The sequence below is a fragment of the Antedon mediterranea genome, chromosome 3 (genome assembly GCF_964355755.1).
Source record: "Antedon mediterranea chromosome 3, ecAntMedi1.1, whole genome shotgun sequence".
Taxonomy (NCBI): domain Eukaryota; kingdom Metazoa; phylum Echinodermata; class Crinoidea; order Comatulida; family Antedonidae; genus Antedon; species Antedon mediterranea.
The window spans coordinates 18,907,747-18,921,969 of NC_092672.1; the positions used below are offsets into that span (position 1 = coordinate 18,907,747).

The 14,223-nt window shown below is 31.8% G+C and overlaps 1 protein-coding gene across 1 annotated transcript; it reads right to left on the reverse strand.

The window, feature by feature from the left end:
* Positions 1-6,965: 6,965 nt before the first annotated feature.
* LOC140044111 (uncharacterized) lies at positions 6,966-8,071 on the reverse strand. Its single transcript, XM_072088591.1, has 4 exons — positions 8,067-8,071; positions 7,826-7,929; positions 7,609-7,640; positions 6,966-7,484 (listed from the first exon to the last, which is right to left on the reverse strand). The coding sequence occupies exons 1-4, from the start codon at positions 8,069-8,071 to the stop codon at positions 6,966-6,968; spliced, it is 660 nt and encodes a 219-aa protein (XP_071944692.1).
* Between the last annotated feature and the right edge of the window lie 6,152 nt (positions 8,072-14,223).

Genomic DNA, 14,223 nt, shown 5'->3' on the forward strand with positions numbered 1-14,223 from the left:
TAGCTGTTTGTTTGTGACTACAATTTGACAACAATCTTTTGCATAATTTTAAATGCCAATACATAGTTTCATTCTATTGTACAATATGTCCAGCTTTCCTGAAAACACCCTTGTGTACTGTAGTACAGTGTTGTAGTCTGATACTTGTTATTGTCAATGCATTCAGTACCTAAAACATGTCAAAGTTTCTAGTGGTATTGATAATAAATCTCGAGAAATATATATTGTTTTATTATCTACACTGGCAACAGACGTGTATATGTATAAGTTTTGTCAGTGACATTAAAAATGATATTCAACAGTGTTACGGAATAATGACAATGAATTGGTCTATTATAGTTGTCTCTGATACCTTTTATTACATGATTGTACTTGCACCCGGATAGAATGAGGTTTAATCTAGTTATTATTATATTAATTGTGTTGTATTTTTTTTTTATATCTAGGGTGTATTTATTTGATTATACATGTGACCATTATTACACCCAAACAAAATAAACGCCATCCCTGAATAAATAAATGCCCGGGCCTTTTATTCGGGTAACTACGGTAAGTTACTTCTAGCATTCTTAACTGTTGAGCTCGACGTTTCTATCAAAATGTTTGATCGGAGGTCAACAATACTTTCTAGCATTATTATAAGCAAAGGTACAATTACAAACAGTAAAGGATTGTTTTAATTCCAATAATGAAACCATTAAAGCATTAATTATTGCATAACATTACTGTCTAAGGATAAGTTGTGTAGAGATATGTTTTTCGTTTAAAACATTAGTAATTAATAGTATTTCTGATCATCTTTTATCCAAATTTTCTGTTAGAATGAATGTAAATATGTGTATTTCTAACAATTTCATACCAAATTTAAGTTTCTATGACCAGTACTTACAGAGATATGAAGATGCCCTGATATGTGGGTCAAAGGTCAGAAATGGCATTTCTGATCATTTTTGACTAAAATGTCCCATTAGATTGAATATGAATGCATGTTTTCTGAACATTTTGAGACTAAAATTGAGTGGTTGCCGAGATACAAGTATCTATTTGTGTTTGTTCATATAACCCTTGACCCTGACCCTTTGACCTTTTGTAACATTTTAAAAATGTGCAACAAATAACAAAAAGTATATTTCAAACAATTTAAGACCAAATTCAAGTGTCTACGACCAGTAGTTACGGAGATACATACATGCCCTGGGGTGTGGGTCAAAGGTCAGAAATGGCATTTCCGGTCATTTTTAACTAACATTTCCCCTTAGACTGAATATAAATATAATTATACCTTCTGATCAATTTGAGACCAAAATTACCTTCCGGTTAGTTCCTCGGTACGATTCCGAAAATCAAAATGTTTGTCTTCCCACTTTTATTATAATTCTCAGATTTATATGTATATATATTATATATAAAAATAAAGGTATATTGTAGCAATTAATTATTTGTATGAATATTTCTCTTTCTATTGTATATTACTAAGATTGTTACAAGTTAAAATTAGTTAAAATGTAGACATTTACATTAAAAGATGATTGATTTCAATATAATAACCATGCTTTCATTTACAATTTTAAAAAGATGGTAATAAAAGTCTATGAACTGTCATTAAAAACGTACTTATAAAATCTTGTTCATGTTCGGGTAGAGAGGCTGTAAATTCAAAGGAGGAATATAAAATATCCTCCCTTTTCACCAAGACAAAAAGGATGAGATGAAAAAAGAGGAATGCAAAAGTTTGAAAACTAGATAAGGATGATAGAGTGGAATGATATATTTAAATGAAAACCGTAAGGTTAGAGTCCATACACTGTGCAAGTCCAAGATGCCAATTTGGCTCTGTGTGTGTATGTGAGACGCTTCATACCCGATGTCACCTTATTATAATACCAATTCTACTTCTGTATACAATTTGTGATTGGGAAATAAACAAACAATTTTGCATTTTAGAAAATATGAAAAAAACACTTCATACAAATTATATTTATGCTATCAACTGTAGCAGAGTTTCCTTTTTTGCACCCCATTTATGTTGTGCCTTAATTAAGTTACACATATGTTCATTTTCTAGTAGATTTTTAACTTCAGCAGTGAAAAGAATCCAGATCTTTTTTTTATCATCTTTATCGTTTCTTCCAGCATTGGATATTATGTGTACCTTGTATATACAGAATAAAAACATAGAAATCAATTTATTTACAATATTGTTTTTTGTTCCTGTAACAATTTTAAACCAAGTTATATTATCTTCAGCTGGAAAGCAATTAGCCAGCACACCTTTAAATTTGTGCCATGTTCATTGAATGGCATTGCATTCCAACAGCATGTGCTGTTCATTTTCTATCTGATTTATACAATTGTCACATAAATTATTTTCTGCCAAATTCCATAATTTTAATCTTTTTTTACACGGTAATATTCGATGTAGGAGTTTAAAGTTGAATTGAGCAACTTTAAATATATCTTTCATCTTGTATACCTTATAATACCATACTTTATTCCAATCTATTTCTACGTTATTTAGCTCACATTCCCATTTTCTTTGTGAACCTGGTTAATTGGAACGTTTGTTTATAAAATATTTATAGTAGATAGATCCTTTATTGTTCTTATGCAACCATGAATCATTATTACCTACATCTTGATTATTTGTATTGTCTTTTCTAATAATTTCTTTCCACCCATTTGGCATTCATAAGCTGTAAATATTCAATTAAACCATTATGTTTTTTATACAAATTTGAGATTCACCTGCAGTACATACTCTATCATTTATAAATATGTCACAAATTATTTTATAATCAGAATATAACCATGATTTGAAGTACAATGATTTATTGTTAGATAGTATAAACTTATTTTCCCATAATTGTTGATTTTTTATTTCTATTAAAGTTGTTGGTTCTGAATACACAATATTATTAAATTTTACAACAGCATTAATTTTGTTTAATATTTAGTGTTATATTATTGATAGGCCTATAAAACATTTAAAACAATATTTCGTTACTGAGTGGATAAAGAATATATTTAAAAATTGTTTTTCCCATCCTCTTCCCAATCCCTCAACTCTAATGTTATATACAAAACACAAATTGGGTTTGTTTAAATTAGTTCAAATAAAAAATTTGGACTCATTTTTAAGACAAGTTTCTCCTTCGGAAGTAGGCCTAATTCCCAGGGTGCTAATTTTAGTTGACTACATTAATCATCGTGTCTATTTATTCGTTTCTGTAAACGACAATGTACTATAGTCCTGCGGTACGTACATTTGAAATCGCCAGTTTTTTTACGCTGAAATTACTGTGTATTCGAGAACTGAATTGCATCAACATTTACAATTTAATTAAAAAAATTACAAAACTAAAATAAAAATAAAAAACAGACATACATAATAATTACAAGTAACAACTGTTCACCAAAATATTAAAAACATTAAACAGTTATTATAAAAAAAAACCTTGATCTGAAAAACGACATGGATGCAAAAGGCCTTATATATTTTCTTTTTTTATAGTTATAGGTTGTTTAGGGGTCAAATGTCAACAATAATAGAATATGTCGATAAAGCTCAGGTACAGGCTTGAATTTTAAATATAATATTTGGTTAATTGTACATAAATCAAATATTTGCAACATAAATCAAGACGAAAAAACATGAATTTCTCTTAATATGGTCAAATACAAAATTTGGCAAAAGTCTTCCATAAAAACCAGAAAGATTTTTTTTTCAGTAGTTAGGTAATTAACCTAATGTAATAACATGTCTTGTGACTCCCTAGAAGGTGAAAAAAGATGGTGGATATACGGTGGATAATTTTTGCTATAGCATGAAAATAAAAATCTGAAGTTGGATAAAAATATCAGAAATGTAATATTCAAGTTATATTACCTATATTTAGTCATCTGATAACATTTTTTACCACACCATTTATTTTTCATATCTTTTTAAAATGCCTCTTTATTTACAAAATTTGTGTACAAAAGAATAGAGATTTTACTGTGTAATTTGAACTATCCCCCGACTGATAAGAAAGTGCTTATTTTCAACAAGCTCGTGTAACACAAATAAAATCCCAAAAAACTATGAAACATATGGGAAACTATAGATCGATAATTCTTGGAATGTATGATCAATAGAAATTTTTTGCCCACACCTGGCCTTTAAAACCAAATAAAAACTGACATTTTACATAAAATTCGATGGTTTATTATGTTAAGACATCTAATCAATCATACGCAATGCAAAAGAGCACATTCATCATTTCATCAGTTGACATAAGATCAAAGGTCAACATTTAATATACATCGCACCCAGGTAGTTAGGTCTACTAAATATTATATGCAAAGGTATCCCAACTATGTGAGATCGATGAATATAAAAGTAATTATAATAGTAATAGTAATTATTATTTGATCAGTAATATTATGACATTTCGTATGATTTTTATTAATTATAATACTGTATAAATTAATCAAATTAATAATCAGACTTTTAAAATGTTAGGCTTACTTTAAATAAAATAAATGGTTCTGCAAAACTCATAAAGCTTTTAAAAATTTGCAAAGATTGGTCAGAACATAGTTACAGAGCTGCAATATTCGTTTTTGAAGCAATGAACTTGATTGATTTTATCTAATTTGTTATGTTGGCAATATTACTTTTTTTTTTATTTTCCAGGTACTCACCTAACTAAGAACGGAATGCAGTTATGTGGTTGTTGTTTAGATTTGGTACTGTAGTGGTTTTTTAGGTTTCGAATTAGTTTTCATTGGATTTTCATAGGAGCCTGGTGAATTTGCGCTTAACAAGTCACTTTTTTCATCTACAACGCAATTGGAGCATAGTAGCATATCCACGGGATATGTACATGGTTTATCAACCCAGTGAATATATAAATCCATCCATGATTTCCTGGACTATTCAAACACTACAGTAGTTTGTGTGGCAAAAGGGCATATTCTTGCATATCCATCATTAAACACAAAGGGCATATTCTTGCATATCCATCATTAAACTTATTTTAAAATATTTAATTTCATTAATACCTTAATAATACTTTCTAAAACTTTAATTGTTATTACTTTTTAAAACTTCACAACTTCTTAAAACATTTATAATGTCCATAATTCTTTTGAAGGACCTCCTTAGATCAATTAGGATAAATTTATTATTTTAATGATAAAAGAGAAAACAAAAAATGAATCACTGTATACAAAAGAAATTGCATATATTTTGGAGAAACGAGAAACATAACTTTAAAAAGTATTGGTACAACGTCATAACCGGTGAGTTATTTAAATATCTTCGTCAATTTCTGTCTGTTTGTAAGAAGATAATCAAGATTAAAAATGTTGCTACCTTTTAGATTTTGGTTGTTACTGACAACGTGTATTGTAATTTGTGATTCTGTTATCCAGTTTATAGATGAACCCGTAAACAGAAATGTGGATCTCGGGAAGGATCAGTCTTTGAATTGCGTGGTTAGTGGGTTAATAAATGAAGAGCTTACGTGGTATAAAGATGACGCAGAAATATTCTTCGATGAAAAAAACTCGCGAATCACTAAAGTTCACGACGAATTGTCATTCGGAAACATAACGACGTTAGTTATTTCAGATGTATTGCAAAGTGATGCCGGTTTTTATCAATGTGTTGTTATGTCATTGGACTCTAGAATTGTATTGAAACGTTCACAAAAAGCGAAGTTAATTGTACATTCTCTGCCTTCTCTGGAATATCCTATTTGTAACCAACCTACAGCTGATATTTTCTTAGGTTCTACTATATCAATGTCGTGTGTTTCAGAGAAGGTTACTCCACCTGTAACTTTAAAACTTACTCGAAATTCACAAAACCGAAATTATGGAATATCAAAACCAAACACAGAAAACTTGGTGACAGTTCAACATACAATGAACGCTACAAAAGATGATAATGGAGCAGTTTACGAATGTCACCAGTATTCATCATTTGATTCAAGTTATCACAAATCATGTTCAATGAAACCTCTGAATATACAATATAAACCTGAGGTAAAGATACAACACACTAATCCAGTGTTACCTGGACGAGAGACGATTCTATTCTGCCAAACGTTTGCTAATCCACCTGTCTCACGATATCGTTGGAAATTAGTGCCTCCAATAGAAGATGAAGATATTTTTGTAGACAAAACTGGACAAACATTTAAACTTTTACGACCTTCAATAGACCAAAGTGGAACAACTATAACATGTACTGCTGCTAATGAAATTGGACAAGTATCGTCGTCTGTAGTATTAACAGTTTCAAATACTATCATTAACTCAGATAATTCGTATGAACCATCGAGTAAAACAAATATAAACAATTATCAAAAAGGAATTAGTTTATCTTTAGATGTTGTTATTATCATCGTTGCTGGTGTTGTTATCATTATTGTACTTGTTGTTCTGGTTCCCGTATATCATTTTTGTTTGTGTCGTAATGATAACACTACAATAGTTGATTCTTTAGGAAAAGAAGTAACTCAACCTGAAGTTTATTATGAGACAAGAGAGGGAGTTATTTTAAGACATACAGTACAAGATCGTTCATTACCTCGTGTACCTACTACAGAAGTATATGGTCATTGGAGACACTCAACAGCTTCACAGGTTCCTAATGATCTTGAATCGCATAGTTATACTTACATTGACACAGAAAATGATTGATATCATGGTACATTTCAATTTTAGATACAATGGTTATGTGTATGCATTATAATAGATAAATCACGACGATAAAAAAACATAAACTTACTTACTCAGGTATGCTACTGATGAAGAAAATATTAAATTAAATAACAACATTAAAAACATAATTCAAGTTATATAACTGTTTTCAAGTATCTCATTCTGTTCAATACTATAGGGGATTTGCTAGGTAATTTAAACTATACCTCAATAAAAGTTTTTTTTTACAAGTCTTATTTTATTATTATTATTTATTAAAAAAACAAACAAACCAATTTGCAACCTGCGATCTGAGGTTGAGGGGGGTTATGCGGTTCCTTCATAAACCAAACCTGCATAACCTTGCACTTACTGTGGTTGAGCCAGAGACGGTTGTCCGTTGCCCAAGCATCCATATCCTGAAAATCCAATCCAATCTGGCTGGGTTGATTTGCGGGACGGACTTCTACAAGGCTGAGGTCATCAACATACATAAAGCTTTTAGCCAGAGACTCCTCAGAGGCAGTATTAATAACTACCATGAACATTATGGGGTCTAGCTTGGTGCCTTGAGGGACGCCACAGGAAAGCGTTTCCCACCGTGACAAGGCAGAGTGGTATTGCACTCGTTGGCGACGAGATGTAAGGAAATTTGTTATCCATGGCAATAACTCGCTTCTGACACCAAGCTCGAAGAGTCTCTGGATAGCTAAAGTATGATCGATACAGTCAAACACTTTGGAAAAGTCCGTCACAACAAGGGTACCAACATTCTTACCCTTAATTGTCTGTACCTTTAAAAAACAAATGAAGTATTTCTATTAGACAATGGGCTGTGGATGATCCTTTTATGCCACCAAATTGGTTACGATCAATTTCTTTACCTATATCTTCCATAACCCAGTATCCATCGCATACCTTCGCAAGACTCGATGTCAAAGATATTTGTCCTAATTTAGAGATTGAGACAGGGGTAGTCTTTGGGATTGAGGAATTGTGGCATCCTTCCACATTTTAGGAACAATTCCCTCTTTTAGAGATGAGTTAAATAACTCACAAACGGGTACGCTAAACTCGCACGCAAACTATTTAAGAAGTCTCCCAGGGAGACCGTCGGATTCAGCCGCTTTCTTACTCTTCAACTTTTTCAAGTTATTGTACATTTCCAACACTTCCATCTTAGGTGGAGCATTTGCAGGTAGAAAGTTAGGTAATCTTTCTAAGTTGATTGGGGGTCTCCTTGAGTGAGTGAGTTAGTTACATAATTCATTTTTATAATTCAGTTTTATTATAATCGTTTAAATGTACAGAGGCCTTACAGTACAGAGTTTGTACAAGAAATATCACCACCACAAAGGGGTTCGAGGCTCACTCACTCCATGGTTCTGGTGGTAGAACGAGTCTTCTCGGATAAGGACTATAAACCGTAGGTCCAGTGTACACATCTGGCTCGTGTGCACTTTAAAGAACCTAGTACATCTTTCGAGACGAGTAGGGGGTTACCCCGGTGTATTAGTACATCACAGCCACTGATCACCAACTGGGCCCTCTGGGAGACCAGTCATTGACTGAAGAGGTTACCCAGTATAAATATATATTTCAATCAATCAAAGAAACCTAATTTTCTAAAAAAATGTTGCATAATTTAGACTTTTCTTCGGTAGTTAGGTGATTCAATCTTCATTATTATGACTATAATGACGTAAGATTGAGAATTGTGGGCTACATATATGAGCTAATGTTGAAATGTTTTTGTTGTGGTTTATGTAAATATTGAAACAGTTTGTTGAAGAAATCTCGAAAGAGATACCTGGGTATCGAGTTTTTGATTTCAAAAACTCTAACTATTGGACGTTATCAAGGTTGGAAAGAGTGGTAATTGGGTTCTACTTTTTGAGGTCTTCACATCTATGTTATCTTGGCGGACGGTGATAACAGCTCCTTAAATAATCAGAACCAAATATTTTAAACACTGAGTGGATGATCGATAGATCCAAAAAAGAAACGATTACTGGTAGGTTCTGCATGACATGGTCAGACTGATCACAAATCACACAGAATACACAATATTGTTTTGACATGACAGATGATGAGGAAGTGCAACAACTTATTGAAAGAAAGAAAACAGTAGAACTGACCCACTGAGAAAGCATCGCTCTAAACCTTTGAAAATTTCTATAAGGCAACTGTTTTGATAAAGTACATCAAAACAAAATTTACAACAAAAAAACAAAATCAGACAGAAATCTGCTGAGTATTATGTATGTATAATCATAGCCCAGTGTTATTAAGCCAAATCTGCGTTGAAATACTCAGAGATGGTCAAACACTAAGTATTAAATGACACCTCTAGATGGGCGGAAATGGTAATCTTGCACATAACACTAGGCCTAGTTACATTATTTATTTTTAGAATAAATTTTAATTCGGTTTTATTTGTTTTTAATTGTTTAAATGCCCTACAGAGTTTGCATAAGAAAAATCACTACAAAGAAACCTAATTTTTGTAAATTTGCATCATCATCATCTTCATCATCATCAACATCATTATCAACATTACCAGGTGTAAATCGGACACTTAGTATTTGAGTCACTGCCTGAGGCGAAGCGAATGACACCCCTATATGGGCGGAAATGGTAGGGCCTACTCTCGCACATAACATTTAGAATAAAAGGCACCTCTAATTCGCCGGAAAAGACACTCTCATGCAGCATGCTACCAATGACCAAAACGATCGAACTTTTTTCCTCCTCCTCACTCACGTATTCTGAGCGGAACCGCCGATTGTTTGATCATTCACTCAGTATTTTGTTTTGCGTTCAAGTTACAATGCGAACGTACGCCTAGGGGAAGCCCCGAAAAAAGCACCCTTTGGGTGAGAAGGCAAATTCAATGCTTAGTTCTATCTTTATTTATTTACAGCAATTTGTTGAGGAAATTAAATATATCAATGTAAATAGGTGGTATTGATACAATTGAGTATACACATCGGCTTTGGAAATTGAAAATGCTACCTCTAACTAGACTCAGTGGCCGTATTCAACAATCACACAAGTGATATATTTCCCTTAAATATTAAGTATTTCACTTTACTCAATAAATATTTAAGTACTGTATTTCCCTTGTATTCACTAAGGGAAACACGATTAAAATGGGCCCATTACTCCCAACCCACGACCCCTCTGTGACGGTTTTTAAATATGTAATTTAAAACATTCCAATTCCGGTTATTTAGATCTCTAGGACTCATTCTCACACTTCCAGGAGTGATTCCAATACTTTCAAGTTTAAAATATTTCCCAGTACAATTCTGATCTTTTTGACACCACACTATACCAGGTTATCCTCATGAAAATTATATTTATTTAAATTATTAATACCGATTATTTAACAGGTTTGTGCTTGAAAATGACCTTTAAACTTGTAAGTTGAAAAACTGATGAACTTGACCATCTTCCGCAATGTCAATAATGATCAAATTTTGGTTGCATTTGTTTAATTAGCTTATAATTTATTGAAAAGAGTAAAGCCATATTTTACCATATTTGACCTAATAACCTTGAAAATTACCTTTTGACCAGAAATTTGAAAGTGGCATCCGCTATATTTTTTGTCATCCCATAAGGGATATATTCCACAATGGTTGCCAGCTATTAACAAAAAATGGACCCCCACTTTAATGCCTAGCCTACCAATACATACATATATAATTTGGTTTGTGATTATTTAAACGTCACTGTATTTCCCGTTTCTCTGCAGTTTCCTATAGAGCAATTAACCTCCAAAGTAATCAGGATTCGCTGATGCATGTACGATGCTATTACGATCAGAATCGTCGTATGCATAATAGATGAATTTATTGCAATCAATCGCTTCCAACATACTAACATACGTTTAAGCAATCGTGTGTATTATGTATTATTATTATTACTCTAATAAAAATAACAATAGTATCAACAGTAATATTCCTACAAATAATAAGAATATTAATAGGCCTAAATTATGATGATGCTGATGCAGTTATCAATATAAATTAAAAAATATAAATAAGAAATAATAAAAACAAAAATATAACAATAGAATTAGGCCTATATATAAAAGATAATTTTCAAATAACTATAATAATAATATAAATCAATAAATTGCGTTTTATTAGTTGCTGGTTACCAATAACGTAAACAACAAGAGTGAAATGTCAAGCTTCCCTTCGCCGGAGCTAATGTACATTATGTATATATTTATATAGTAGGCATACCATACACGTTGTCATGGTTTTTGGCAGAGAATAATATTTAAATAAGATGTCTGTATAATTCCTACACAGAATTTAATAAAAAATAAGTGCTGGTAAGAAGATGATAATATCTAATGTAGGGGAAAATACTAACAAGGATATTCTGTAGATTAACATTAGTTCTGAAAATATGAAAATAAAAATATGATGTTATGATTCAATATTTTACATATTTTCATCATCATCGTCATCACCATCATCATCATAATAGAAATATATATTAATGTCAAATATAATGTTAAGTTTTTAATTCGCTATATTAACATCAATAAGATAAATCAGAAAATTGTATATACTTGTATGTATTTAGGCTACATACTTAAACAGCATTATTATTATTACGATTATCCATCGCCTGGCAATTGTCTCGGAGCTGACAAAGGGCACGCGAACGAAGTTAATCTAGCATGGAGTATTTCACGAGTTTTATCGATCGTAGAACGCTATCGTTGTATTTAATGAATTCACATCGAACTCCCTGCATAATGATCATGACACACAAAGAGTCGTACTGCAGTTTATTTTCATTGCAAATTCTATTGAACGCTAAGCCGCCATAGAAATAAATAAAGGCGATGTTCAATTATTCATTCTAGTCCCCTAAATTATAATCAGGGAGTGTTAATTATCTCAATAATATGTTTAAGATTATGCCTACACCAAAGATTACAATTATATAATACAGTTGTAGGTAAACTGAAAATGTAGGCCTACTGTAAAACACCTCCTTTTACCTTGGGATACAATTCAAGGTAAACCCTAAGGGCACGCAAGGAATAACACTAGTCTTATCTTAACACCAATTCCGGGGACACCCTATATTAAGAGGGCAGGGTGGGGGTGGGGGGAGGTGTGTACAATTTGTGGGATCTAATTGTTTTTTTGTTGTTACGATATCAGGATGGGTCAGTTTGTCCAATAAACCTCTTCCACCCCCACTCCCTACACACCACACCTTATTTTATTATTTATATAGGCCTATTGTTTTTATCAATAATATGCATAATGCTTTTATGTATTAATTTACTATTTGTTGGTAAAAGAATAACTTTAGATTTAAAAATATTTTGAAATAGAAATAGAAATATATAGTTTATTCTTTTATATTTCATATTTTGCAGAATTCACAATCACAAGTTTCATTATTGTTTATACTTATTAGAAATGAATACATTTAGGAAATAAACATCCATGATCGTTGTATTATGTTTTGACTTATCTAATAATATTAGTTTAAAATATTATGCATATTTGATACATGGTAACACAGTGACCTATAAAAGGTCAGGTAATTTCATATGTAATAGGTGATTTGCTAGTAAATAAATCATGTGAACTACAAATCATTATTATCGTGTTTGTTGGGTTTATTTTATTTTCTATCTAATAAGGCCTGTTTTTGCCCTTTTAACTCACTATATATATCAATATTTCTGTTATGATATCTAGCGACCATTTTATTGACAAAATTATTTCTTTGTCATCATGATGTTAATATTGTATGAATATTCATTAACAAATTGGTGAACTGTATCGCTATGTCATGATGACGTCACAATATAAAGAGGGCGACATAGCTATTAAGATATTGGTATCAATAAAGGCAATAATACAGGAAAAGAATGTATAAAAATGAAGGAAAATTATCAATTACAAGTAAATATGAATCACCAAAAACGTACAGATACGAAAATCTAGGTATTTCTGAAGTATAACATTTTAAAACATTGGAAATAAGAACGCTAAAGTGTGTGTTACATTTTTTATCAAAGTGGCCAAATGTATGTATTAATTAAGGCGTTTAGACCAATCAGAATGCGTTATTAGCGTTTACGGATTTGCTACGAGATCTAAGGAGCCAATCAGCTGAGGCTTTGAATCTCACACGCCCTGTGACGCTTTGTTCCTATTGTATTGACAAGTAGCCTATTCTGTGTGTATTGGATAGTCTTTGTCTCCGATATTGTAAGGTATTCAATCAGAAGTGATAATACCACAACCTATTTAAGATTTACTTTTGAAGAACTTAATTTTATAATGCACTTAACGGGTAGGCCTATTTACAGATAAAAGAATAATATAAAAATAAAGTCGATCGTCTTTTTCTGTTTTTTTCTTCTTTTATTTTAAATACAAACACAAAACGTATTTCTCAATAAGAGATTCTAAAATATTCTATTGCTGTAATGTGATTCGATAAAGACAATAAGGAAGTATCTTGAGGCCTAACAAAATAAAAATGGTTTTCGTGGATTTACATATACAGTATTCCATATATAATAAGCCTAGATAAGGGCACCTACAAGTGGAGAAAACATATGACCATAAATAATATCCTGAAAAAAAATGTCTTGATTTCTACCAATTTGATTGTGTTTTTTATATCAGAGAAAGGAAATAAAGTTTAGATAATCAGCACAGATTCTTTGAACTTATAATTAAACGTTAGTTCTACCTACAAAGATCTGCACTTACCCACAGTTTGGCCTACGTCCTTGTAAAGAAAAAACACTTTATTTATCTTCTCACTCCAAAGTGATTTCCGTGGTCCTGACACATGGCTCTAGTAGTAGAGGTTCAATTATTGTGAAGGAACAATGCGGAAGGTACAAACTAAAAAAATCATACTCATCAAAAATGTTGATAGAATTAATGATATAAAGTGTGTATAAAATGCACAACATCTACACCTATCATGTTCTCACCATGTCAGTATAGTAACGAAGATATTTATTTGAGGCTTACCAGGTTTCGTTTCCCAGGAAAGAGTGTTCACTCTTCTCTGGTTTCCCACATTATTTAATACAGTGGTGCCGGGCCATTTTATTTTTGGGTTTTCAATGAGTACTTCTGAACTATTGTAACGGTGGTATTTTAGTGTATCCGTTACTATATCATATAGTCTCAGCGGCAGGATTTCACACAGTCACAGAAATGTACAAACAGTAATTATAAAATCTTATTTGGAAAACTACTGATAATTATAGAAATGATTAATTGAAATTGTAGTTGCCTGCACCCATATAGAGATATTATAGTGAACTAAAATATCTCTGCTGCACCTGATATTTAGAGATATTACAGTGAACTATATCTCTGCTGCACCTGATCTTTAAGCTATCACATGACACATTTGCTGTAGCTGTATTTTTTTTTTTGTGGTTTTTTTTATGGTTTTTGTCCCACTTTTTCCCCATTCATAGCATGCACTGTATTTTTTCACGCTGCTGCTTTAGCC